Raw genomic sequence first — 25,860 nt, 5'->3', positions numbered from 1 at the left:
CTAGGTTCGGGTACAGTGTGACCTCTGGTATGCCTGTGACAACGTGGGCTCTTGTCTCCCAGCCAAAACACAGATGCCAGCAGATACTGTAGAATGCGGTTGTATTTTATCTATCAAAATAAACTTCAGTCGCTGTATAATGCTTATGCCAAGACTCGTATATGCACACACACCAACCTTGGAAACACTTATTTCTTAAGCGCCTGTGAATTTCTCGGTATTTAACCCTTTAAAGTCCTATAGACCCGCAATTTTTTCGCCGATACTCAACACACGAATTCAGCCTTTGAAAGTATTTCCTGCAGCCGCAAGGTAGAGGCGATGGAGATACATTATTAACTTATTGGGCTGAGGCGCCGTTTCGTTATGCAACCGGGCTGAAGTAAATCAGCAGCAGGGCGCTGGCAGTCGCTGGAACGCCGCCCGAAAACTCTTTCCGCAACAATGGACGAAGCTATTTGGAGCAAATGCAGGCCGCACCTCTCCGTGTGGTAGTCGCCGCGCCCTCGCCTCACCCTCAACCGGCGTTTGTGAGTAATAAAGCCGTCATCTGCGGGCTGAGAAGTGAAACCTCCTGTGGCCTAAATGCTACCCTGAGTCTGGGGTTTACTCGTTTATCATAGTTAAGGATGAATGTTAACCCTCCGCACCGCCTCCTTTGTTTCTTCATCCTCTGCTTTTTTTTTAAAAAAAAATCGAATTGTTTACATTTACAGTATTCAACGTTTCTGCCCTCTTGAGGTCACTAACGATACGGGAAGCTACCTACCGCAGGCAAATGCAGCGGTAAAATTTTATTTAGGGACTTGGGGTTATGAGAGCATCTAGTTTTCACCCCAGTCGTTTTGCGTTCGCGAGAGTGCACTTGAGCTACTGTGTACGGTTTTCTTGTGGTCTTAGCTGAAAACGGATTTGCATGGCAGAGGGAGTGCAGTGGATAGCAACTAAACTGGTTCTAGGGTTTTCTTGACGTGACGCTGCTGGACGAGGATCTGTCAATCTCTGGAGTGTATAACTTTAACAGATCTGATTGAAATTTGCAAACAGGTAGGCTGAATGAAAAGAGGACGTTTCCCTTTACTGTCTAGAAACAAGTATTACAGTCTCAGAATGAGAGTGCAAAAACTTGCAACTTTTTTTTAAAAGACTCAAAGCTTAATTTATTATCAGTGTATACAGTATACAACTTTGAGATTCTTCTCCAGATAGCCACGAAACAGGAAACCATGGAATCAATCGGTACAAAGAGAAGCCCAGCCACCACACAAAAAAAGGCAACACAATCAACACACCCCTCAACCCCCTTCCCCTGCCCTGCACGAAACTCAGCAAGAACACTGGCCCCCAAATCCTTCTTCCCCACACAAAATGCAACAACTATATAGACCTTCAAATCCCCCCACCCCACACAAAAAACTAACAAAATTGCAACAAGAACATCAAACCCCAAACCCCACTCCCCCCAACCAAATCAACGAGAAAGAAAGGGTGACAACACAATATAAAAACCATAATAGTCCAAATCCATTAATGCAGAACGTTGGTAACATCCTCAGACATCATTGAAAGAGAGAGACACCGCTTGATCACAGAAACCTACCCTCCGAGCACAGCCAGTCTCGTAGTTTCTTCGCTTTGAGACCCGTGCCCGCTTCCTGGAATTTTCTCGATTAGCCACACTATCGATCTCCGAACTGTAAATCACGGGCTCTAACAGTTCCGGAAACAGATTTAAGATGAAAAAGATAGATGTAAAAGAAGTGAAATAAACAGTTTCATGGTCTATCCAGCAGATGACAACCGAGGGAGCATTGTATGCGGGTGCCATCTATCTCAAAAAATATTGCTGGGACTGAAAGGCTTGGGTCATAGGGAGAGGGTAGGCAAGCTAGGACTGTATTCCTTTGAGCAGCAAGACTGAAATGTGAAATTATAGCGGTGTATTGAAATAATGAGGGCCATAGAAAGGGTGAATGTATATAGTCTTTTTTTCCCAGGAAAGTGGAAGCAAAAAGTAGAGGCTGGAGGTTTAAGATGAGAAGGAAACAATTTAAAAGGAATCTGAGCAGCAACTTCTTCACACAGAGGATGGTGCCATCAGAGAAGCTGGTTTAGGCAGGTGCAATAACATTTGGACAAGTAGATGAATTGGAACAGTTTAGAGGAGTATGGCCAAACACAGGCAAATGAAGCTCATTCAGCATGGATGAGCTGACCCAGAGAAACCATATCTGTGCTTTATTACACTATGGTAATGCAGGAAAATGGGATAGATCAACCATGACTGTGATCAAAGATTGGTGTGAGAGAACTGGGTTTGATATTGGCACCAGTATTGGAGAAGGAGCAGACTGTTCTGATGGAATGAGCTCCACTTGAATTATGCTGGGACTAGGGTCCTGGCAAATCACATAACTGGGCCTGTGGATAGGGCCTTTAAACTTAATCGTAGACCGGTTGATACAACTGCTTGGAAAAGTATGAAAAAAGTGAAGAGAAAGTCAGGGAAGATTATTGAAGTCTCCATAATAAAGAATAATACAAAAAAAAAGGCTAAGAATTTAACTTCAGAGAACATGGAGGCAAAATCAAAAAGAAGGACGGTGAATACAGGACTGGCAGTGTGATAACTGAATGCATGCATTATACAAAATAAAATAAATAATCTTGTAGTACAAATAGAAATTTACACTTAGGATCTGGGTATCACTGAGTTGTAGTTGAGAGAAGATCATAGCTAATAGTTAAGCATCGAATTATAACATATATTGAAAAGACAGGCAGTTAGTTGGGCAGGGGAGTGGGGTAGCTCTGAAGAAAAATCAAATCAAAGAAAGAAGTGACATAGAATCAGAAATGTAGAGTCCTTATTGATGGAGCTGAGAAACTGTGAAGGTAAAAAGACCCTGACAGGAGTTATATCCAGACCTTCAACTGGTAGCCAGGATGTATGGTAGGAATTACAATGGGAGATTGAAAGGGATAATGTTACAGTGGTCTTGGGGAATTTCAGTATTAAGGCAAATTGAGAAAACCAGGTTGATGTTAGATCCCAAGAAAAGGAATTTGCAGAATGCCTACGACAAGGATTTTTAGAGTATTGTTGCCGAGCCCACTAGGAAAAAGGCAGTTCTAGATTAGATGTTGTGTAATGAGCCAAATTTGATTAGAGAGCTTAAGGCAAAAGAACCCTTAGGACGCAGTGATCATAGTATGATAGAACTTGTTCTGCAGTTCGAGAAGGAGAAGCTAGGAGTGAGTGCCACCACCTAGGTTACACCGTATATGAAGTATCAGTAACATTATACTGTTTAACTTGTGATGTAAATGAACGCCTATTATTTGTTAATTTATTTGTGGTAATATTCTGTGTTGGGTGTGAGTCATGCATACTGTGTTATGCACCTTGGTCTAGAGGAACGTCATTCCATTTGGCAGTATACATGTGTACAATTGAAATGACAATACACTTGAACTTTAACTAAATCTGATGTAAACATATTACCTCTGAATAAAGGAAACTGCCGGTGCATGAAAGAGGAGCTGACCAAAGTTAATTGAAAGGACACACTAACAGGGATGATGGATGAGCAGTAATAGCTGGAGTTTCTGGGCCTAATTCAGAAGATATTGTTGAGACTTGTTATATACTCCTAGGATTCATTTTTTCTGTGGACTGTCACTTTAAAATGCCGGGAGAATGACTGAATTTTAGATACTGTTTGAACTGCTCTAGAGTGAGAGAGGTGGAGTTATTTGATGGAGAATAGAGTGTTATGGTTTCTCTGCAGCTTGTTTTGAATATACAAGGACACACAGAAAGACACAATTAAAGTCAAGATGGAATCGGTCAATGAAAGTACCAGTGAGTCGGTTGCTGGTTTAAACTTTCAGTAGCCCAAAAAGGGGTGCGTTGAGTTCAATCCAGAGTATTGATAAATGACTCTCACAAGTTCTGCAACTAGAAGAAGTTTTGCAGAGAAGGAGAGGAAGGTTTTGTGGTGAACTATGTGCCTGTCTGGACACGCCCCCTGCTGACTGCTCCTGTGGCTCCTCCCACAGACCCCGGTATAAAGGCGATTGAGGCCGGAGTCTGGCCTCTCAGTCTCCAGGATGTAGTATGGTGGTCACTCACTGCTGGTTCCTTCTTCCAGTCAATAAAAGCCGATATGTCGCCTTTACGTTTCAGAGTGAGTTATTGATGGTGCATCAGGTTTGAAACAGAAGAAACCTAGTGACATGGAGATCACTTTTTGGACTCTCTCTCCAAGTAGCCCGTGAGGGTGAGTTTGTTTCCATTCGAATACGAAAGTGTGATTTTCACTTAGTTACTCCACTGGAGTGAGTTCTCATGAGGGGAAAACCTTTGTGGATGCCACACGTGTGTTTACCCTTTGTCTGGATGTGGTAGTTCACTGAAGAAAGGCACCCCTGTGGCAAATCACTGCTGGAGTTACTTTGTATGTTGTGGAACTGGATAAGGGGCTATCACATTATTGGGGTAACCTTGTGGAATCTGCCGGTGTGTCGTCCCTTGACTGGGTAGTGGTCCCCTTGAAGATGGTCCCCTTTGTGATAAGCTACTGTTGGTGATAATCCATACGTGGATTCTGTTTGAGTATCCTGTGGCCACCACTTTGAGATGTCCCGTAGCTGAATTCGGGCGTGGTACCACTTGTGTTGAAAGGATATTCATTGACGATCACTGTCCGTGATACTTCATGTGTGAAGTGGAACAACTTTGGAGATAAAACCTACTGCTATTGTTATTTTGTATTGCTGTTGTGGAACCTGTGGAATATCGACGTAACTGCCTTCTCACAACATTCACCTTTGGATTACAAATATCTCTCTCATACCAACAATAATAATTCTGAGGATTGAACTGAACATTTTTTCTTACGTACCATCGTAAGACTGTATCACTTACTACTTAAGCTTGAAGAAGTTTGCGAACTTTATTATTGCGAACACTTATATATGCATAACACCATTAAATCTTGATTTACCTGGTTTTAAGTTACTATATGACATAGTGTTTTGTTAACAGCAAAACCAGACTCCAGATGTGTTCTATTGTTGCTGATATTTTTTACAGGGTTGCATTTACATAACAGACTTCATAATGCATTAGTCAGACCACATTTGAAGTATTGTGAACAGTTTTGGACCCCATATCTAAGAATGTACAGACCTTAGAATGGGTCTGATAAGAGATTTATGAAAATTATTCTGGGAATGAAATGGTTAATGTTTGAAGAGCGTTTGATGGCTCTGGGCCTGTACTAACTTGAGTTTAGAATGAGGGGAGATCTTATTGAAATGTACCAAATATTGAAAGGCCTAGATAGAGTGGATATGGAGAGGATATTTCCAGTCGTGGGAGAGTCTAGGAGGTTGCTGTCTCAGATTAGAAGGACAATTCTTTAGAACAGAGATGAGGAGAAATTTCTTTAGCCAGAGGGTGATGAATCTGTGGAATTCATTGCCATGGATGGCTGTGGAGCCAAATCACTGGGTATATTTGAAGCAAAGGATGGTAAGTGCATCAGAGATTACAAGTAGGAGAATGTGGTTCAGAGGAGAAAAATATATCAGCCATGGTTGAATGGTGGAGCAGTCTCAATGGACTGAGTGGACAAATTCTACCCCTATGTTTAATGGTCTTATCAATAGCACAGCAGTTCTGATGTAATGTTTTTATAACACTAAACCCACATTGTAAGGGGATCCTGCACATTCCATTATGCCTTACAGGGTGTTCAGCTCTGGATATGCAAAACTATTCTCTCAAGTTACATTTACCATCTTTTCACCGTTTACTGGTCCTTGGCTCAATTGTGATCAAAGTCTCTTTTGTGACTTAGTGACGGATTTTTTCCTGATAAGGATCTTATGAAGCACTCTGGAAAACTTTAAAAGCAAGTAATCGATGATACGGAAAGTTTAAAAAAAAATGCTTGGAGAAAACATTAAGTCAGAAAGTAACTGTCTCGTCATCTGCAGTTAACGTTTCAAGTCATGGCCTTTTATCAGAACAGTTCAGACAAAAGATCATTAACTAAATTATTAATTCCAGATGCAAGGCACTCTGGTAAAAATAGAGCTCACTGGGCATCAAAAGAGCAACCATTGCAATAGTTGAGTTATTTCTCATGGAGCAGATTCAATGGGCTGAAAAGCCTCAGTGCAGACTCGAGGGGCCGAATGGTCTACTTCTGCACCTATTACCTATTGTCTAATTATGCTCCTTCTGTGTGTCTTGTGGTCTAGGAAGAGAGTTGTGATCAGAAGTCAATCATTTCAGTAGAAGGATATCATTACAGGTGCTCCTCAGAGCAATACCCTAATCTGAAACCATCTTTAGTACTGCACAAGTTCAGAAGTGAAATGTTTGGTACTTGTGTGGTCTTCAATTCCATACACAACTCAAATTGATACAGCCCATGCCAGCATACCTGCAGACGTAGCTGATAATGCTATAGAAATATAATTTTTGAGATGAAAACTAAATAATCTACTCCTGACACTTCCATTATCAATTGCCATTAATAATCATGGGGTCACCGTTGACCAGAAACCTATTGAACCAGCCACACAAATGTTGTGTATGCAAGTGTTGATTGGACATCTGCTGCAATGACTTATTTTACCTCATGAATATTTCCAAAACTTCTTTCATTTCAAGATAACAAATGCTTGGCCCAAAATTCAATCAGACATTTTTTTTTAAACTTAGAACACAGTCCTTCCAGTCCAACAAGCCCAATCCACCCAATTGCACCAATGTGACCAATTACTCTGCTAATCTACTTATCTTTGCAGGAAACTGGAACAGCTAGAGAAAACCGACACTTTCATTGGAAGAACATACAAATTCTCTACAGACAGTGACGGGAATTGAATCCCGGCCACTGGTGCAGCAAGAGCATTATGCTATTCGCTATCCAATTTGATGAAATCTAATGCATGCTTTAGCGCTTCCTTCCATTGTAACCCTGACTTAAATTCATTAACAGACTCGTTCTTAAATTCATAATTCTAGAGTTTGCAATATTTGTTCTTCCACAAAAATTACAAATCCTGTGTAGTCTTCACCCTCCCCCAATGTAATACTGGCATTTTGTATGCAAGGGTCCAGACAAGTACTTTCTCAACCTTCTATTTTTATTCTCATCCATCTGTTCATTTTCAAAAATATTGCTTATGATGCTTTACTGTAAAGGGTCCCATAGTTTACTTATTTAGAAATACAGTGCAGAACAGGCCCTTCTGGCCCAACGAGCTGCACCACCCAGTAACCCATCTATTTAACACTAGCTTAACCACAGGACAACTTACAACTACCATTTAACCTACTAACCAAGGCATCTTTGAACTGAGAGAGGAAACTGGAGCACCCGGAGGAAACCCACACAGTTCATGGTGAACGTACTAACTCATTACAAACAGTGGCAGAATTTTACTCTGAACTCTGGAATGCCTTGAGCTGTAATAAAGTTGTGCTAACAGCTATGCCTATCCATTAAGAAACTGGAAACTTGATCAATAGAATCATTTTAGAAAAAAAAACAAAAATGGGATCAATTCAGTATTTTATTTGGCCCTGTTACGACTTGATATACAGTATTGATTCCACAACGCCAAGTCATTTTCACTGCTTTGTCATCTTTACATCAAAATGGGAGCTGCCCTGGATCAACATACATTACTCATCGCTTCCACAGAGCGACAGCAGGATTTTCTCATAATCCCCCTTCGTTTCCTCCTGTAGAGAAAAATAAAATGGAATGCATTCCTTTTTTATTCCAGCATTAATAAGCACATGTTTGAGCATATTTGAAATAGTTTTATACTCAAATCAGAAAACTAAGGTCGTCTTAAAAAAAACAATATTATGACCAAGGATCGGAGATTATTACAAGTAAAATATATGGCTACATGCAGATTTAATTTAAGCTTGCATTTCATGAAATTTACTTGAACTTAAAATACTTGAATCAATACTCTATGCAATAGAATACTGCTTAAACTTCAATGTAATGCAAACTTTTTAGAAAAGGGGAAAAGGTTACTACTACTCCCTTTGTATACCTATGTTCTCCCACCCTCACAGACTAATTGCCTTATACACTGGGTTACAAGGTAAGTGTTGCAGACCAGAAGTCAGAATCAGAGACCAAATGCAAAAGTGAAAACTCATCTTACCTTGATGGCATTGTAAAGGGTTTTTCCAAATTTAGCTTTGTATTCCACTTTAATATCCTTCAAATCCACTTCAGAACGGGAAATTATAATTCTGATCAAAGTATTATCTTTTGTACCGTAACCCTGAATATGCAAAAAATAAGATAAGTTTGGATTAATTTCCAAGGTGCCAGAAAGGCATGAATGTACATAATTAAACACAGCAAGTCTTTTCCTGGACTCATTAGGGAAATCTCACTTTTCTATATCAAACGTAGCCTGTCTTGCTATTGCACAAACTAGTTTCTTAATGTTTGCATTGTATCTTTACTTACAAATCATTAATATGCAACAAAAGCAACAATGGTCCTAATACTGAACCCCAAACTTCATTTCTCTATGGTCTGCAAAAACAATTTAAATGTATTGCACTGAGCGTAATGTAACCCACATTGGAGAACAAAGCACACAGATGAATAATTTGCAGAGCATCTTCATTAGTCTGCAAGCATGACTAAGTTTCCAGTTGCCAGTCACTAATTCTCCATCAACTGTGGTCTGCATGTGGCTTCCTACACTTTTGCAGCATCTCAAACTTTTATTTGAGCACAGTGCAGTTACCTGTGCTATCAAGCTGAATTCCAGGTAACACATTTGCATTAGATCTGGCCAGTTTTTCTGTTAGTTATTTTAACAGTTACTCAGCTTCTCTTCATTGACACTGCCTTATCTGATGGCCATTTTCTCCAGCCTCAACAGCATTTACATTGTTGCTCCAGCTGCCTCAATCAGTCTAACAATTGAATGGCTTCATCAACCAAAGCAGTTTTAACCTCATTTTAGAGAGGGTCACTGTGTAATCCATCCATTCCTTTTTTAATTTTATCTGCAGATGAAGTTAATTAGTTTATTTTGCCATTTCTGATGAAAGATCCTTGACATCACGGTACATTCTGCAGATGCTGTCTAACCTGATGAATGTTTCCAGCATCTTTTTTAAAATTACCAGCACCTGCTGTCTATTTGGTGATTTATTTTTCAACCATGATGCTACAGGCCCTTTTAATCTTATGGGCTTAATTTGTCTACTATACCTTTCAGTAATCTACCTGTTGCTTCTCAACTACTTGGCACACTCACCTTCATTGACTGTTGCAACTTATCAGCAAAGTAGGCTGGTTTATTGCCAATGCAGTTCACTATGTACAAAAAAAAAGTGACGTTACTATAAAATTCAAGTTCCTTTTGATACAACAAACTTTGTTATAGAATTGGAATGCAGGCTTTAGGAACTGTGGTATTTCTATACTGGGAATCATCTCTCAATGCTTGTAACTACCACTTACTTTGGCAAATATCTAAAGGTTGAACAAACAGAAAACTGCTGCAGAAACTAGGTGCATCAGGCAACATCTGTGGAGGCAGAGGAACGGACAACATTTCAGGTCGTGATCCTATATCAGGACCGAGTATGTATAAAGTAGCAATGGTGAGAGGCAAAGCAGATGCTGGCAGGTAAAAGCCTCTACTGTCCCCTGCCTGATTCCATCTATCCCTCATTCCCCTCTCCTTATTCCACCCATCACTTCCAGCTCCTGCATGCACCTCCCTCTCACCAAAGTTCAATGTACATTTATTATCAAAGTATGCGTACTATTTACAACCTTGAGTTTCATCTCTTTACAGGCAACCACAAAACAAAGAAACCCAAAAGAACCCATTAACAAAAAAGACCACCAAACACACAATCTGCAGGGGAAAAAAACATGTAACCAATACAAGTTCATGAAAGTGAGTCCACAGCCATGCAGCTGGTCATCACTGCAGCTGATTCAGGGGCCCATTAGTTGCAAGCCACAGCTTCAGTGCAGAGACAAGTAAACCTCACCAAGCAGTATGCTGAACATCAGCCCATCCCTCTCCTCTAACCTCAACATCCTGATCTTTTCAATTTGGCCCAGCGCTTAAGTTGGCCAAATGTAAGAAGCCATATTGTTCCTTGCTCTCGGACTTGGGCCGTGTCGCTTCAATACGCTCCAGGGCACGGCCCCTTACCACTTTAGACAATCAGTCCTGATACAGGGTCTTGACCCAAAATGTTAACTTTTCCTCTACAGATGCTGGCTGACCCACCAATTTCTTTATCCAGTTATTCCCCCTCAGCAACCAATATCTGCAGTCTGGTGTCACCTCTCAAAATGGAATTTGGATAAGTCACCAAATTGATGAACCCAAATGTGATGGTATGTTTAATCAGAGAATTGATTATACAAAGAGTTTCCAATTCCTGATGAAGCTAAGTAGATTTCCTCCTATCCACCCAGTGCTGCTATTACATAATATTTTGCTGTGGCAAAGAAATGAATCTAGAGAAATTGTTGTTTGCTGCCATCTTCCAAAAACTTTTCCACTCAGCAATAAAGGAAGGTGTGAAGACTTAATTTCATACATTTCCTTAAAACATTTGGTGGCTGTTCAATTTATTAACTCTATGCTAGCTTTAATATTACCCATTCTACAGAGGTGGTACAAATAGTCTCAGTTCAGAAATACTACTTGAAACTGATTCACACTGATTGTCAAGGAAATAGACTAGCTTTCCAGCTTCAGTACTCAAATATTTTGCCTTTGAGCTGATGTAAAATTTGTCAATTCTTTAGTTTTGGATTATTATTAACCATTCTTAAGGTTGAGCCTTTTACATACGTGCTGTATTTAATGGGAATGCATAGTGAGAGCAAGTTTTCAGAAAATTGAATTGTAGCACTACTTAGCCCAAATGATACAAGTTCCATATTTTTCAATGCATTGCACATCAATGGAAGCAACTTTAACTGCTGGATAAGTTGCTTTTCAAATGTATGGTTGTGTAAAATTCCTGAAATAGAACGTAAGATTTCTCTCAGTACATTTTTCAACTTGCCCTTGATCACGGCCAACATCCTGCAGCTGAGCCAGTTTGCCTGCATTCTAGTCTGACAGGAATCAGAGTTATTTCTGAAAGCAGAGATTTACATACGATCATGCACCAAAATGTAATGTTCTAGCAAGGATGGGTAAATATGTATAATTGTACATATTCAAAAGCCTACTACTAATTACAGAATAGTGGAACCCATTTTAACAATGTGATGCTTCCATTCCAAACATGATCATTAAAATTCACATTGAATGTTATGCACCATATCCAATTACCAGCAGCTGAGCATTAGTTCTAAATTAGCACTACTTCCATGAAGTGTTTGCTGAATACCATTGGTGTTTGATGTGATTGGTGAGCGAATAAAAGAAATATGGATTGGGCTCACTTTTGAAGAGTTTTTTTTAATGAGTACCAACAAAGAAACCATTGGTAAATCTAAAAGCACTATCACTACAATGTAGTTAAATTTCACTTGGATAATATTTAAACTGATTAGCACAGCTTCTAGATTTACTTACCCAAAGATATTAGTAAATTTTCTATGTCCCCTTTCAGCTCAAGATCCAAGGCCTTGGCCACATCATTTGGACTGTACTTTGTGTACCTCTCAAACACTAAGACGAAAAGAAAGGACAGTGACTAGGTTTTCTCACTGATGCATGAAATTATTTTTTTAAATCCTAATGTACAAATTTATAGGTCAGGGTCTTGCTATATTTTAGTTTAAACACTTCAAAGTTCAAGTCTTGCATATGTAACCCAATTATAAATTGGATGCAATATACAATCTGGAAAATGTTTCAAGGCAAGTATTAAAGATTTATTCAAATGTAGGGTTGGTCAAACTGTTCATCCAAACAAATTCTCCAATACCAGTCTAGGAAGTTTCAAAGTCTAGGAACAATAAGCAATCACATCAGAGCTATTTTACTTTGCACGCACTTTAATCTTTCAAACAGTATCATGAAGGAATGTTATTTTTCACAAATTTGAAAGTTCCTACAAATTCATCTTCCTTTTCCTAGAAAAAGTATTGCAGTCACTTTTTCTGACTGATATTATGTAAATTATACAGTGCTTTGTCTTATGTTTACCATTATACCCATGAAACACTGTGGGTGGAATCACACAAGAGTGAATCAAGATTTAAACAGCCTTTGTTCTTTGGTAAAAATCTGAATTAAGATGTCTTACAGAGGGATAATAAATCAGCCAGGAGGAAATGGTGGAACAGACTCAATGCACCAAATAGCCTAATTCTTACCCCTGAGTCTTCTGGTCTTAAACGTTAATGCTGAGGTAAATGAACAATGAGAGATTTTCATTTTGGGCTGTGAATTGTATAGAGAATACTGTAAATTGGAACTTGCCTGCAGCACGTCCAACTCTTATCACATCATAACTCAAGTGCATCAGTACATGCCACAAATAAGGGACCTTTGCACTGCTTGAAATTTGAGCACACAGATTTAAAACTTGGTACTTAGTAACCCAATACTCATCAAACAGTGAACACATAGTTGAGCCAGATACCTTAGTATGTTGATGTTTTGATGTAATCTTACCAGTTCTTAGATGCTCATTGTTCCTGCTCGACAGAATTTTAACGAATGTTTCAATATCTGTCCCTTTCTGTTTTTCACCAGCTTCATACAAAGCCTAAATAAAGGACATAGTTTTGTTTTTCAGTTGCTTCAATAGTTTTAACCAAAATAGTCTGAATTTTGAGAAATGCATTCAACTTACCCTAGCATCATCATCAGCAAGATCATGATCCACTTCATTACTTTCATCTTTGGTTGCCTGAGGTTTAAGGAGATTTTTATTTAGAAATACAGCATATCAACAGGCCCTTTCAGGCCAACAAGCCTGCACCATGTAATATCTTTAGAACGTGGGAGAAAACCAGAGCACCCAGAGGGAACCCACATGACTTTCTGGTTAGTGAAGCTTCAGTACCACTAAAATTAAAATGCATAATTGAAGTCTTTATCAAATATCAATTTCCTTCCAAGAAAACAGAGTGTACATATAATTTAGTCATCTTGAAGTTTAAAAATCCTCAAAATAGCTGCAGAGGATCATAGAAAAGGTACAAGCAGCCCTTAAATAGTTAATGCACAATTGCCAGTTATTTAATGGGGAAAGAAATAACAATTATTTGTAATGAATTCATATACACATCTTTTATGGGAAGGACAATACAGGTTAGAGGAACTTGGCTATAGTATCTTCATGTCAATTGTAACATTTACTTTGCTGTTCTAGTTGACAGTCAAGTCAGATGGGTACTGTAATTCTGCATTTTGTAATTCAAATGAAAGTAAATCTTTATTTCTTTTCTAACCCCTTACCCCCTCACATACAAATATCCCGAAGGGCCTGGGAACATAAGGAATACTCAACAGTCCAGCAAGATCTATTTTCAGTGGGAATTATATTCAACCATTTTCTTAAAAGGCAGGGCATTCCAGGATCTTATGTTCATATCTTTTGGAGTTAGCTATATTTATACAATACGTTTGCTGTGCAATAAGGATATTTAAATTATACTAGGACCAAGTGCAAACTCCTGTTTATGATAATTCTTTCTCCCACCCAATTTATAATTTAAAATTTCCTATGGACTTGAAAAAGTCTTGCATTATCTACAAGACAAACCAGGAGCACTGTGGAATACTCTCTACCTTCATGGATGAATGCAGCTTGGCAAATTAAAATAGTGCTTTATTGTTAACTCATATAGTTTCTTATTCAGCCGTCACACCACAGTACAGTTACCAAAAACAGTGAATTACTCAAAGAATATTCCAACAACACTTGTACATCAATGACCAGGGAAATAGGGCACATGGGACCACAAGCTTCATTTCCCCCAAAGATCAAAGTGAATTTATTATCAAACTATGTGTATGTCACCATATACTACCTTGAAATTTAGTTGTTGCAGGTATTCACAGAACAGAGACATAAATGAAGCTATGTAAACCTACACACAAAGACTGACAAAAAAACCAAAGTGTAAAAGAAGACAAATTTCAAAATAAAAATAAAGGTATAATGCTGAGAACAGGAGTTGTAGAATCCTTGAAAGTGTGTCAATTGGTTGCGGAATCCATGCAGACTTCAGTGAAGTTATCCACACTCATTCAGGAGCCTGATGGTTGAAGAGTAGCAACTGGTCCTGAATTTGGTGGTGCAGGTCACATATCATCCAGACATAGAAATATTAACATTAACCATTGCAATCAAATCCAAACAACAGATTCTTCTGCCTTCAGCTAAAGAAAATACACTAGTTGTTTAAGACAATTCATTGTATCTCAGGGAAATTTTAGATAGCTTTGAGAAATGCTTTTATCATGTCAATGAGGGAAACTTTTGTTTGCCTTGCTTAACATTGGACAGTTAATTATTGCTTTCTTATTTGGTGAATACAATCCAAAATACAAAATACAGTAGCATTGAAAAGACATTTGAACGGAGTAAAATGTGGTTTTTATTACCTCGAGTAGCATGAGCAAAGCCTTTTGAAATGCTCCAGATGTGTCACCTTTTATTTTTTTTGCCAGATCACTGCCAAATTCTGGAAAAAAATGGTGTTGAAAATGTAAATGAAGTTCCACTCCCCAATGTCCTAAACTGTCCCCCAAGCACACAAGATCAAATACATTACCTTCTTGGTAGGCTTTAATCAAGTCATTTTTCTCCTTGTTGCCCCTGGTTACAAGTATTTCCACCAAAGTATCTTCATCAGTACCCAAGCCCTATCAATACAAAAAGTTGAAAATTAATATATCCTGCATAGTTTGGAGGATTGAATCAAAGATAGATTGTGTTTCTAAATTGCAAGGCTCATCTCAGCAAATTCCACTAACAAAATTTTATTCCATGATTTAATTGGCAGTAAACTCGTTGGTTTTCTCTAGACTGCCGTCATGTATTCTATCATTATACTTATTCATTTCTTAATCTGTACGTTCAATTCACTCTGATCTATATTTGCCAAGAATTTCCTCTATTCTGTAAAAATAAATTGTTCCTTTACCAACAAACTTTCAACTGTTAAGAAATTAAAATACAGTATCGATGGCCATAGGGTATTGGTAATTTTTAACCATTCCACTAAATGGGCAAGATGATTGAGTGAAAGTGCACGGTCTGTCTTAAACTTCAAGTCCCTCTCCCTCCTCTCCCACTAAGATACGAGGGGTGATCGACAAGTGCGTGAAAACCTAGCACATTTGTTTTTCAACATAGTCTCCTCCTATATTTACACACTTAGTCCAGCGGTTGTGGAGCATATGGATCTTGGACCTCCAGAAAGTGTCCACGGTAGGGGTGATTGATAAGTTCATGGCCTAAGGTAGATGGAGATTATTAACTTTAAACTTTCTGTATAATCACTCAGAGTTGACTTGCATGTGTATGTAACAAGACCTGTATAACTCATCTCCTTCTACCTTAGGCCACAAACTTAACAATCACCCCTCGTAAGATAATGGACACATTTAATGTGCCTCTTTAAAAGTGCTAAAATTTAGATTCCCATTTCAGTTTTACCCAGTGATTAAATGAAACGCCAGAAAAGCAAAGTATTGTAAACGCTACAAAAAGTTGTACAAAGAAACAAAATTTAGATAAGTATGCACATCCTGGGAAGGCCATTAGCTGTACACCTACTCAGTGAAAGAAATGAGTTTTGTGCAAAGCTGATGAGGAGGCTCTGCAAATTTCCCAAATACGGGAAAAGTAGTGTCCATCTTTCATATATATTGCCAATGGCAGCTTCTGAGCAAAGGTCATTGTATGGGTGTCCTAAAAAAGTGGAAAAACTCCCAGTAAAGTCCAGAAAATTTGTTTTGTTGACCACGCAAGTATATTGTCCATTAGCTGCAAGAAGTTTCAATATAAAGATTAAGGATTTTTTTTCTGGAAAAAAAGGATCAAATACAGTTATTGAAATGATTACCTTCATAGCACAATTTAGCTGATATGCATCATACTGAGCTGGAGTTCTCAGCAGACCAAGAGCCACATCTTCCACCTTCCCGGACAGCTTGCTCCTAATGACTTCTTTGAGTGGCTGGGAGGAGATAAAAATATTCAAATGATCAGTCTCTATGTAAAAAATTACATAATGAAATCAATGAATTAATTCTGGTTTGTGAACATTACCTCGACAAGACCAGCTTAAGAAATAACTGACCTTTCCAACAGCCTGTTGATAAGCTGCTGCTATTTGTTGCCGCTGACAATTAGTTCGTGTTGTCAAAATGTCTATGATTGTATCTTCATCCACACCTTAAAATCAGCATGCAATGACAGTCAAAGAAATCCATAAATTAGAAGACAAGGGAAGATTCCAATCAAAATGGCTGAAGAAATTCCACAAGTTAGTACCAAGACACCACAAGGTTTTTGGAAAAATTCCAATCTTTGTTTGAAAAATTAATACAAACATTTCAGAAGATTTGGTTTACAGCTATGGCTGGTGGAATTTGATCCTGATAAGTGTGAGGCTGATGTACCTTGGGAGGATGAACAAGGTTTAAATAAGCATTGAAAGGCAGGTCCTTAGGGAGGACCAAAGAACAGAGTGTCCTTGGTGCAGAAGAATTCTGGTCACTATACTACAGGAAGGATGTGGGTGCACTGCATTTCCTTTACGAGACAGAGCTGGATAGACTGGGTATGTTTTCCTTGCAATTAAGTGCAGCTGAGGGAGAACATGAGACAAGCGTGCAAGATTAAGAACATAGTTATGAAAGTAGAAAACTTACCCTATTATAGATACCTAATTACAGAAGACATATGTGTTGGGCAAGGTTAGGAGCTAGCTTTGGAGATGATCTGAACATATCACCAAGGGTGTTGGAATCAGGTAAGGGAGGTAGAGGCAAGGACTCTCAACATGTAAATACCATTGAGACTAGTAACCAAACCACTAAGATACTGAAGGTTATGAACCAACGCTATTAGCCCAGATTAGAGTTAACGGATACGTAATGGTTACCATGAAAATAGTGGGCCAAAGGGTCTATTTCTGTGCTGCATGACTCTGGGGTCAAGGAAGTTTTGTGGTTGAACTTGTGACAAATGAACTTGCTGCATTTAAAACAGTATCAAGTAGCAATACACAGTCAATAGACCATTGGAAGAATGACTGAACTCACATCAGTTCAAGGAATTAGTAATTACCTAAGCTGACATATTAAAATCAAGCCAGATGAAAAATTAAAAATCTTCTTACCTTTTGCATTGATTGCCTTATTTAATGCAGCTGCATCAACATCCGGGTCAAAGTTAGGAAATGGTCTAACGGTTGCTCCATCAGGGGAAGAAGGCTACATTTGGATAGGTGGAAGAAAATATCACAGTAGTAATACATTTCTACAGTTAATGCATTGTCTCTATACAGCAGATGAAAGATGTGGACGTTTTACTTCATCACATATTTATAGATCACCTAGTATTGCTTGATCTGTACATTTTTGTTGGTCCAAAAACTTTCTTAAACTTATTAACAATCTGGACCTCCGAGTCACAGCTCACATCATTAGAGGTATCATTCTCAAACATATCAATGAGATTGAAAAATTACAGAGAAAATTTACGAAGGTCATGCTAGGACTTGAAGACCTGAATTATAGGAGAATAAAACAAAGGTATCCAAAATAATGAGGGGTATAGATAGGGTAAGTGCATGCAGATTTTCTCCAGTGAGGTTGTGTGTGATCATTGGTGAAAGGTGAAATATTTAAGGGAAACCTGAGGGGTAACTTCTTCACTCAGAGATCTGTGAGAGTGTGGAACGACCTGCCAGTGGAAGTGATGGATGCAGAGTTGATTGCAACATATAAGAGAAATTTGGATAAGTACATGGATGGAAGGAGTATGGAGGGATATGATCCAGGTGTGGGTCAATGGGATGCGGCAGAATAACAGTTTGGTATGGACTGTACTCTATGTTATCTATGAATGTGATGTGGTAGCATTTAATAAATCAGTGGATGCCTGTTGAATAATGGTCTGCTTTAGTAATGCAATTCATTCATAGAAATATTTCCAAACATACTAACAATAGCTTCTCAATTATATTTGAATCCTTACCATTATAAGGAAAGGAAACACAACCTGTGAGATATTCTTATAATTAATTGATTTGGTCAACTATCTTGACTATGCAATGCCATTATTAGAAAAATCAAACTTTTGTTCACAAGTTGTCAAACAAAGGTAATCCAAAAATATTGAATACCTACTATTCCAATAGTCAGAAAGATCATGAAAGTAGATTTACATTGGTTTGGAATTCTTGATTGTCTTTACGAGGTAACAAAGTGTGAAAATTACTTTGAAATTTATTTCAATGTTCAATTCAATAGGACTTGATGCACAGAACAGTAAGTGGATATGATGGCTGAAAGGGACCTTTTGAATGATTATCTTGACTGTAACAATTAATTCCACAGATTCACCACTCTGGCTAAAGAAATTCCTTCTCCTCTCTGTTCGAAAGGAACATTCTTGTATTCTGAGGCTGTGCACTCTGCTTCTAAACTCTCTTGACGATTGGAAATATCCTCTCCACATCCACTCTATCTAGGCCTTTCAATATTTGGTATAACTCAATGAGATCCTCCCTCATCCCTCTAAAGTGAAAGTTGATTAGTAAACATGTCAAAGGTTACGAGGAGAAGGTGGGAGAATGGGATTAAAAGAGAAAATAAATCAGCCATGATTGAATGGTGGAGCAGACTCAATGGACTAAATGGCCTAATTCTGCTCTTGTGTCTTTTGGTCTTATGCAAGGGCAAACACACTGGTGATAAATCATGCAGATGCCATACCTTTATGGCACACATGGCAATAATCAATTAAATAATTGAACCAAAATGAATATGTCTATTCTTATTAGAAAAGCATTGGACATGCATATATGTTTACAAAAATTACACAAACGTAGCAAAGTTCATTGAGACTTCTCTATAAAGTGAGGCTGAATGCACTTCACAAAATCGTAATAGAGTCATAGAAACATATAGCACAGAAACTGTCACTTTGACTCATCTAGTCCATGCCAAACCATTTAAATTGCCTACTCCTGTCAACCGTTGCCCTCCACATCCATGTACTATCCAAACTTCCCTTAAATGTTGAAATCATGCTTGCATGTACTACTTGCTCTGGCAGCTTGTTCCACACTCACAACCCTCTGAGTGAAGAAGTTTCCCCTCATGTTCCCTTAAACTTCTCACCTTTTCCCCTTAATCCATGACCTCTAGTTGTAGTCCCACACAACCTCAGTGGAAAAAGCTTGCTTGCATTTACCATATCTATACCCTTCATAATTTAGTATACCTCTATGAAATCTCCCTTCAATCTTCTATGTTCCCTGGAATAAAGTCCTATCTATTCAATTATTCCTTATAGCTCAGGACCTCCAGGTCTGCCAACATCCTTGTAAATTTTCTCTGTAATCTTCCAGCCTTATTTACATTTTTTGTGTACGTAGGTGACCAAAACTGCACACAAGACTCCAATTAGGCCTCAGCAATGTATTATACAACTTCAGCATAACATCCCATCTCTTGTACTCAATACTTTGATTTATGAAGATCCAATGTGCCAAGGGCTTTCTTTAACTTGCTACCCCAAAAACGAAAGGAGAAAATCTTCCTATCAAAAATGTAACTGTTTTTAATAACCAACTGTGCGAAGGACAAGTTTGGGAATTATAAATGCTTACATGAGTGTGATATGTGGCACGCTGGAGGAGTTGACTGATAATGTTTGTTGCCATTTTGTGTTAATTTCCTGTTGAAGATAAAACAGATTATTAGATTTTTTTTTTGAAAAGCATCTTAGAGACAGTTGTAATTATAGACTTTAATTGGGAAGTGGTGTTTGTTAGCTGAATGCTCTATCAAAATATTTTAGCTCATTATTTTTCCAGACAATTGTAGAGGTTTGAAAATCAGATTTTCTTTCTTTTTGGTACACTAATGTTGAATAATTTTACTAGAATTTTACTTATAATTCACCAGGAAAATTCATGTTAATTATAGCAGGTTTAGTGTATTAATAAGTCTTCTTCTGTAAAAAGCTTATATTTAGTCACCTTAAAGCATCTCTGAGAAAGAGGCAAAAAATATAAATTAGTCCATGCCACCCATATCAGTCTCAACTATATAGATTAAAATTTCTCCAAATACTGTATTTACTTAAGTTTTAGTAACAGAAAAAAAAAACACTTCTTGAACAGTAGTTGTATTTTATTCCATTACAGGCTAAGAATCAGAGCCAGGAAGCTTTCTTGGGAGATCATAAAATTCCATTCCAGGATAAGGATTGTAGGGAAAAAAGCAGACCATTTTTTACTGCACATTGCAGAATTAGAATTAGCAGAACATATTACAGGAAAGAGCCGCTGAAATGTTTGTAAATATAATTGCTTGTGATAATCTGTTGAATATGAACAATGCAATGGTATTTGCATTTTGAATGCATAGAAAGCTTAGAATTTGAATTGGTTTGAACAGTTATGAGTCTTCAAAATCATATATCTCATCATATGAAAGCACTGTTAAATGTAATGTTATGCATTGTAGGAAGCAAAGCACCACACCCGTTGAGCAAGATTTCAGAGGCTGATGGGAGCAATGAAAAAAAAGAAAAAAGGGTGCAAAGGTTATAGATTACAACTATAACCATCAGACTGAAGGACAGGGGTGGATTTCCACACATCCCACCTCCCAAACAGCTTATAAAAAGGCCAAAAAAGTTTAGTCCGGCACTAACAAGAACCAGTTGAACCTATCAAGAATACTAACAAACTGAGGCAACTTATTTGTCATTAAATCCCATAGGTTTGGTGCTTCAATAGGACAAAATACAAATTGCAGTCTGCTGACCATATTTTTTATTGTCTGTATCTTTCTAAATTTCATGGACATCACTGATCAAGTCCAGTGTTTACCCAGCTCTTGACCTTGAGGAGGGATTCAACCACTGCAGTCTGATCAGACACCATTGCTGTCGGGTGTAAGTGGGTTCATAATTCTGTCAGTAGACCAGTGAGAGAAAGCAAAGCATCCCCAAGTCATGGAGAGTGATAGATTTCAACATTAATTCCAGAACTACCTTTCTAAAGAGAACCCACACATGCTCCAAATAAATCATTTGATTCAATATTCTAAATAAAATTGTCTTTAGCTCAATCAAACAGACAATTGACATTATGTAACCTCTTCTCCCAAATACAAGGTAAAATGTATAAACTGACAACATCTATTTAAGAGCAAAACTCAAGTTGTGAAGAATGGGTTAATATTCCAGACGGTGCTTCCTGCCAAGATACTTGCCTCACAACATTCCTCTCAAAGGCTGGTAAGTTAATGGTCATTATCATGTGAAACATTTCAAAGTTTCTCAGACAACTAGTAACTCACTTTACCAGAATAAACTTAAAACCATATCATACAGAATGTGTCAGAAATTAGAAATAGACTCGTTGAAATAGTCTTACAGCTACAAAGTGAGCTCAAATCAAAGATGTAAGTATTGTTCAGCAGAAGTTTACATTTCTACAGAACATAATTGCTTTTACTGATAGTTAATCAGAACAGGTATTAAAAATAAATTAAGCTTACCAACTGTAAACGCTAGCTGCTACTAACAGTCCCACAGACTACTCTTAGTCAGTTGTATGACCGTGAATTTATATCCTTGCCACTCCCAATGAGGTCATCTGTGGCTGGACTTCTGTCTGATTGACTGAACACTGCAGGCTGTACTGAACCAATCAAATATTAGATCTTACAAGCTATGCAAAACCGGTACAGCTGCAGTGAACAACCTGAAGATCTGCATAAAGACTTTAAGGTCATTAGAGCAACGTTTCACATACAAAAATTGGATGATGTTAGTTCTGTTTCATAAACAAATATGTGATTTGTCATTAAATAATTTTACAGTTTACTGGAGAACAATAAATCTGAAAACTATACATGGTACTATATATAGACATGAAGTATCTTAATTTGCTAACTTAGGTAAAATTTCAAAAATTTCTTCTTTCACATGATTTGAAAAGTACCCATTTTGGTCTGTAATAATGTTTTTGCCTAAAGGTAGAAAGTTCTATATTCTGGACTACTCCAGATTCTTACTTTGTAAATCTATATTGAGGCTGTTGTCAAAATCTTTTTATCCATTGGGAGGTACCAACAATTACCCTTCTCAAATTTGGCTGCTCACAGAAGTGATCTTCATCGTATGCTTGCTCCATAATAGTATGCAAGTCATAATATTATCCGGTGGATCTACACCAGAATCAATCTCAGTGAAGACTGTACTTGCCTCAAGAGTTTTTTTCAATTTTTCTTGCTTTAGTTTTGTACTTTAACTCCAATGAGTGTGGAAATTATCTTTAGAGCTAAGTTGAAGATCTTCCAGTTTTCTAAGTCACAGTAAATAAGTTGCAATGTGCAGATGGCACTTATACACATTGAGAGAATAAATTCCCATCACTTGCCAATGCTTTTAATGAAGCATGAGACAGGAAGAACACATTGCATTCTAACAAAACTTCATAGGACACTGGCAAAAGCCTCCACATAAAACAGATCATTCTCCACAATTTCGGCCACCTTTAATGTGGTTCCATTACCAGACAAACCTTCCCCTCTTCCCCTTTCAGCATTTCACAGTGACCATTCTTATCATGATTTCTTGGTCGACTGTCTGTTCTCACCACGCTACCTCATGTTATGACACTTTCCCTTGCAACTGTAGGTGATGCTATGCTTAACCTTTCTCCTCTTCCCTTCTTACCATCCAGAGACCAAAATAACCTTCCCAGGTGAAGCTGCAATATATTTGTGCTTCTTCTAATCTAGTGTGCCACATTCCATGTTCAGAATGCACCTTCCTCAACATTGGAGAAACCAACTACGGGTTGGGTGATCACTTTACGGAAGACAGGCAGTAATTTTGCAGGAACAACCTTGAGCTTCCTGCTGCCCTTCACTTTAATTTCTCATTCCATTCTTAACTCTGGCTTACTGCTCTGTGGAGTCATAGGTCTTTTATTGTCATAGTGAGGGAAACACAAGCCTGGGGAAGAGCACCTCAATTTCTGGCTGGGCACATTGCAGCCTACTGGAACTCAACCCTGAATTCTGCAACTTTAGGTAACTTGATTTATGTGATAATGGTTCAACTTTTTGTTTGTGCCAGTTTTTTCTCTGGAAGTGAATTTAGGAAGGTATTGAGAATCTTCATCAAGAGCACAGCCAGCTCACAAACAACTCGTTCCCCATGCCCCCTGCCCTTGATGTTCCAATGCCAACCAACTGCCTTATATGTAAACTATAAGAACTGGAAAATTGTAAATGTCACTCCATCCTTTAGGAAGGGAGGGAGGCAGGAAGTTATAGTCCAGTTAGCCTGACTTGAGTGGTTGGTAGCATGCTGGGGACCATTGATGATGAGGTTTTGGGGTTCTTGGAGGCAGCTAACAAAATAGGCAGATATCAGTATGTTTTCCTTAAGAGGAAATCTTACCTGCAAATCTGCTGAAATTCTTTGAGGAAATAACTGGCAGGATAGACAAAAGTGAGTCAGTGGATGTTGTTTATTCAGGTTTTCAGAAGGCCTTTGACAAAGTGCTGCACATGAGGCTGCTCAACAAGATAAGATTCCATATATTACTGGAAAAATACTAGCATGGATAGAAAATTGTCTTACTGGCAGGAGGCGAAGAGTGGGAATACAGGGGGGTCTTTTGACTTCTGGTGACTAGTGGCTTTCCACAGGGACGGTGTTGAAGCTGTTTCTTTTTACATTTGATGTCAATGATTGAGATGATGGAATTGTTGGTTTTGTAGCCAGGTTTTTTAGATCATACAAAGACAGGTGGAGCGGAAGGTACTGTTAAGGAACCAGGGAGCCATTAGAAGAACTTGGAGAGATTAGGAGAATAGGCAAAGAAGTGGCAGATGAAGTATAGTTTAGGAAAGTGAATGATCATGCATTAGTAGAAGGAATAAAGGTGTGGACTATTTCCCAAATGGGGAGAAAATTAAAAAACAGAGGTGTAAAGTGACATGTGAGTCCATATGCAGAATTCTCCCAAGGCTAACTTTCAAGTTGAATCGATGGCAAGGAAGGCACTGTTCACATTCATTTTGAGAGAACTTAAATATAAAAGCAAGAATGTAACATTGAAGCTTGATATGGTGATGGTCAGACTGTATTTGGAGTATTCTGAGCAATTCTGGTCCCTTATCTAAGAAAGGATGTGTTGGTATTGGAGAGGGTGCAGAGGAGGTTCAGGAGGGTGGTCCTGGGAATGAAAGGATTAACATATGAGGAATGCTTGATGGCAATGGGCTTAGAAGAATGAGGGGTTCTCAGTGAAACCTACCAAATATTGAAAGACCTGGGTAGAGTGGACTTGAGAGCATGTTTCATATAGTGTGGGAGTCTGGGACCAGAGACCGCAGCCTCAGAATAGAAGGTCATCTCTTTAAACCAATGATATGTGGAAATTTCTTTAGCCAGAGGGTGGGGAATATGCGGAGGTATTGCACTTTGCAAGAACAGACCAGGATGGGACTTGCACAATGAATGGTAGGACACTGAGGAGTGCAGTAGAACAACGAGATCTAGGAATTCCAATCTATAATCCCTTGAAAGTGATATCACAGGTAGATATTGTTGTAAAGAGAGTTTTTGGCGCATTGGTCTTCATAATCAAAATATTGAGTACAGGTGTTGAAATGTTAAGTTGAAGTTGTATAAGACATTGGTGAGGTCTAATCTGGAATATCATGTGCTGTTCTGGTCACCTACCTACAGGAAAGTTATCAATAAGATTGAAAGAGTGCGGAGTAAATTTACAAGGACGTTGCCAAGAATTGAGGACCTGAGTTATAGGGAAGGGTTGAATAGGTTAGGATTTTATTCCCTACGGCATAAGAGAATGAAGTTGGATTTGATAGGTATACAAAATTGTGAGGAGTATAGATAGGGTAAATGCAAGCAGGCTTTTTCCATTAAGGCTGGGACCATCTCTAGAACTAGAGATCATGGGTTAAGGGTGAAAGGTGAAATATTAATGGGGAACATCAGGGAAACTTCATCACTCAGAGGGTGGTGAGAGTGCGGAATGAACTGCTGGCAAAAGTGGTGGATGTTGGTTTAATGTCAACATTTGGATAAGTACATGGATGGGAGTGGGCTATAATCCAGGTGCCGATCGATGGGACTAAGCAGAATAACAGGTAGGCACAGAGCAGGTGGGCCGAAAGACCTGTTTCTGTGCTGTAATGTTCTATGACTAAATGACTCAATGTTTCCCGATCTCTTCCCTATCACTGACACTATACTGACTTATCTGAAAGTAGGGTGCTACATTTGCAGCCCTTCAGATAGTTATCAGTCTCAGGGGTGGAGGGGTGGAGCAAGTCCTGAGGATTTCTCTACCATTGTGCCTGTTGAGACATATAAAATCTCTTATTTTTAAATGAAAATACGTTCTGGAATGTGACTATCCACCCTTCCTGAACATTGTTCTTCTCATTGGTGAATGCAGAAGAAAAACATTCATTTAAGCCCCCACTTGTATCCTCCATCTTCACACATGGATTTCCATTTTTGTCCTTTACTCTTTCCTTGGTTACATTTTCTGCTCTAAATATATTCTAGCCAATCTACCTCACTGTGATTTTACACTTTATCGT

The 25,860-nt window shown here is 38.4% G+C and overlaps 3 protein-coding genes across 8 annotated transcripts in view; 1 reads left to right on the top strand and 2 right to left on the bottom strand.

The window, feature by feature from the left end:
- Positions 1 to 4,183, bottom strand: part of mfsd3 (major facilitator superfamily domain containing 3) — a 60,423-nt gene extending 56,240 nt beyond the window's left edge. The window contains exon 1 of one of the 2 annotated variants that reach the window (XM_059969706.1): positions 481 to 4,183. The gene's annotated coding sequence lies outside the window, so the exon portion shown is untranslated. Of the gene's footprint in view, positions 1 to 177; positions 315 to 480 lie in introns of those variants that run through there. The other variant, XM_059969705.1, reaches the window with a different exon arrangement.
- The window catches only part of LOC132394047 (putative leucine-rich repeat-containing protein DDB_G0290503), a 97,419-nt gene continuing 71,812 nt past the window's right edge, over positions 254 to 25,860 (top strand). For 3 of the 5 annotated variants that reach the window (XR_009512150.1, XR_009512151.1, XM_059969704.1), the window contains exon 1: positions 255 to 530. The gene's annotated coding sequence lies outside the window, so the exon portion shown is untranslated. Of the gene's footprint in view, positions 531 to 25,860 lie in introns of all 5 variants that reach the window. The other 2 variants (XM_059969703.1, XM_059969701.1) reach the window with 2 other exon arrangements.
- Positions 7,584 to 21,883, bottom strand: anxa1a (annexin A1a). The gene is made up of 13 exons (XM_059969707.1): positions 21,766 to 21,883; positions 19,863 to 19,930; positions 17,364 to 17,457; positions 16,320 to 16,414; positions 16,083 to 16,196; positions 14,787 to 14,877; positions 14,617 to 14,696; positions 12,857 to 12,913; positions 12,676 to 12,769; positions 11,629 to 11,724; positions 9,328 to 9,386; positions 8,209 to 8,331; positions 7,584 to 7,768 (listed from the first exon to the last, which is right to left on the bottom strand). Exons 2-13 carry the CDS (start codon positions 19,914 to 19,916, stop codon positions 7,709 to 7,711), a joined length of 1,017 nt encoding a protein of 338 aa, XP_059825690.1. The 5' UTR covers positions 19,917 to 19,930; positions 21,766 to 21,883; the 3' UTR covers positions 7,584 to 7,708.

The sequence above is a fragment of the Hypanus sabinus genome, chromosome 5 (assembly GCF_030144855.1).
Source record: "Hypanus sabinus isolate sHypSab1 chromosome 5, sHypSab1.hap1, whole genome shotgun sequence".
In the NCBI taxonomy this organism is placed as follows: domain Eukaryota; kingdom Metazoa; phylum Chordata; class Chondrichthyes; order Myliobatiformes; family Dasyatidae; genus Hypanus; species Hypanus sabinus.
Note: the sequence above shows the minus strand (reverse complement) of the source record. Positions and strands in the feature narration are given on the sequence as shown.

Coding starts and splice junctions, on each gene's coding strand:
- anxa1a (XM_059969707.1), bottom strand. CDS start 19,916: ATGGCAACAAACATTATCAGTCAACTCCTCCAGCGTGCCACATATCAC. Junction 12,770..12,856: donor TTGCTGATGATGATGCTAGG/GTAAGTTGAATG, acceptor TCCTTTATTTAG/GCTTTGTATGAAGCTGGTGA. Junction 7,769..8,208: donor CCCTTTACAATGCCATCAAG/GTAAGATGAGTT, acceptor TTTTCTCTACAG/GAGGAAACGAAGGGGGATTA.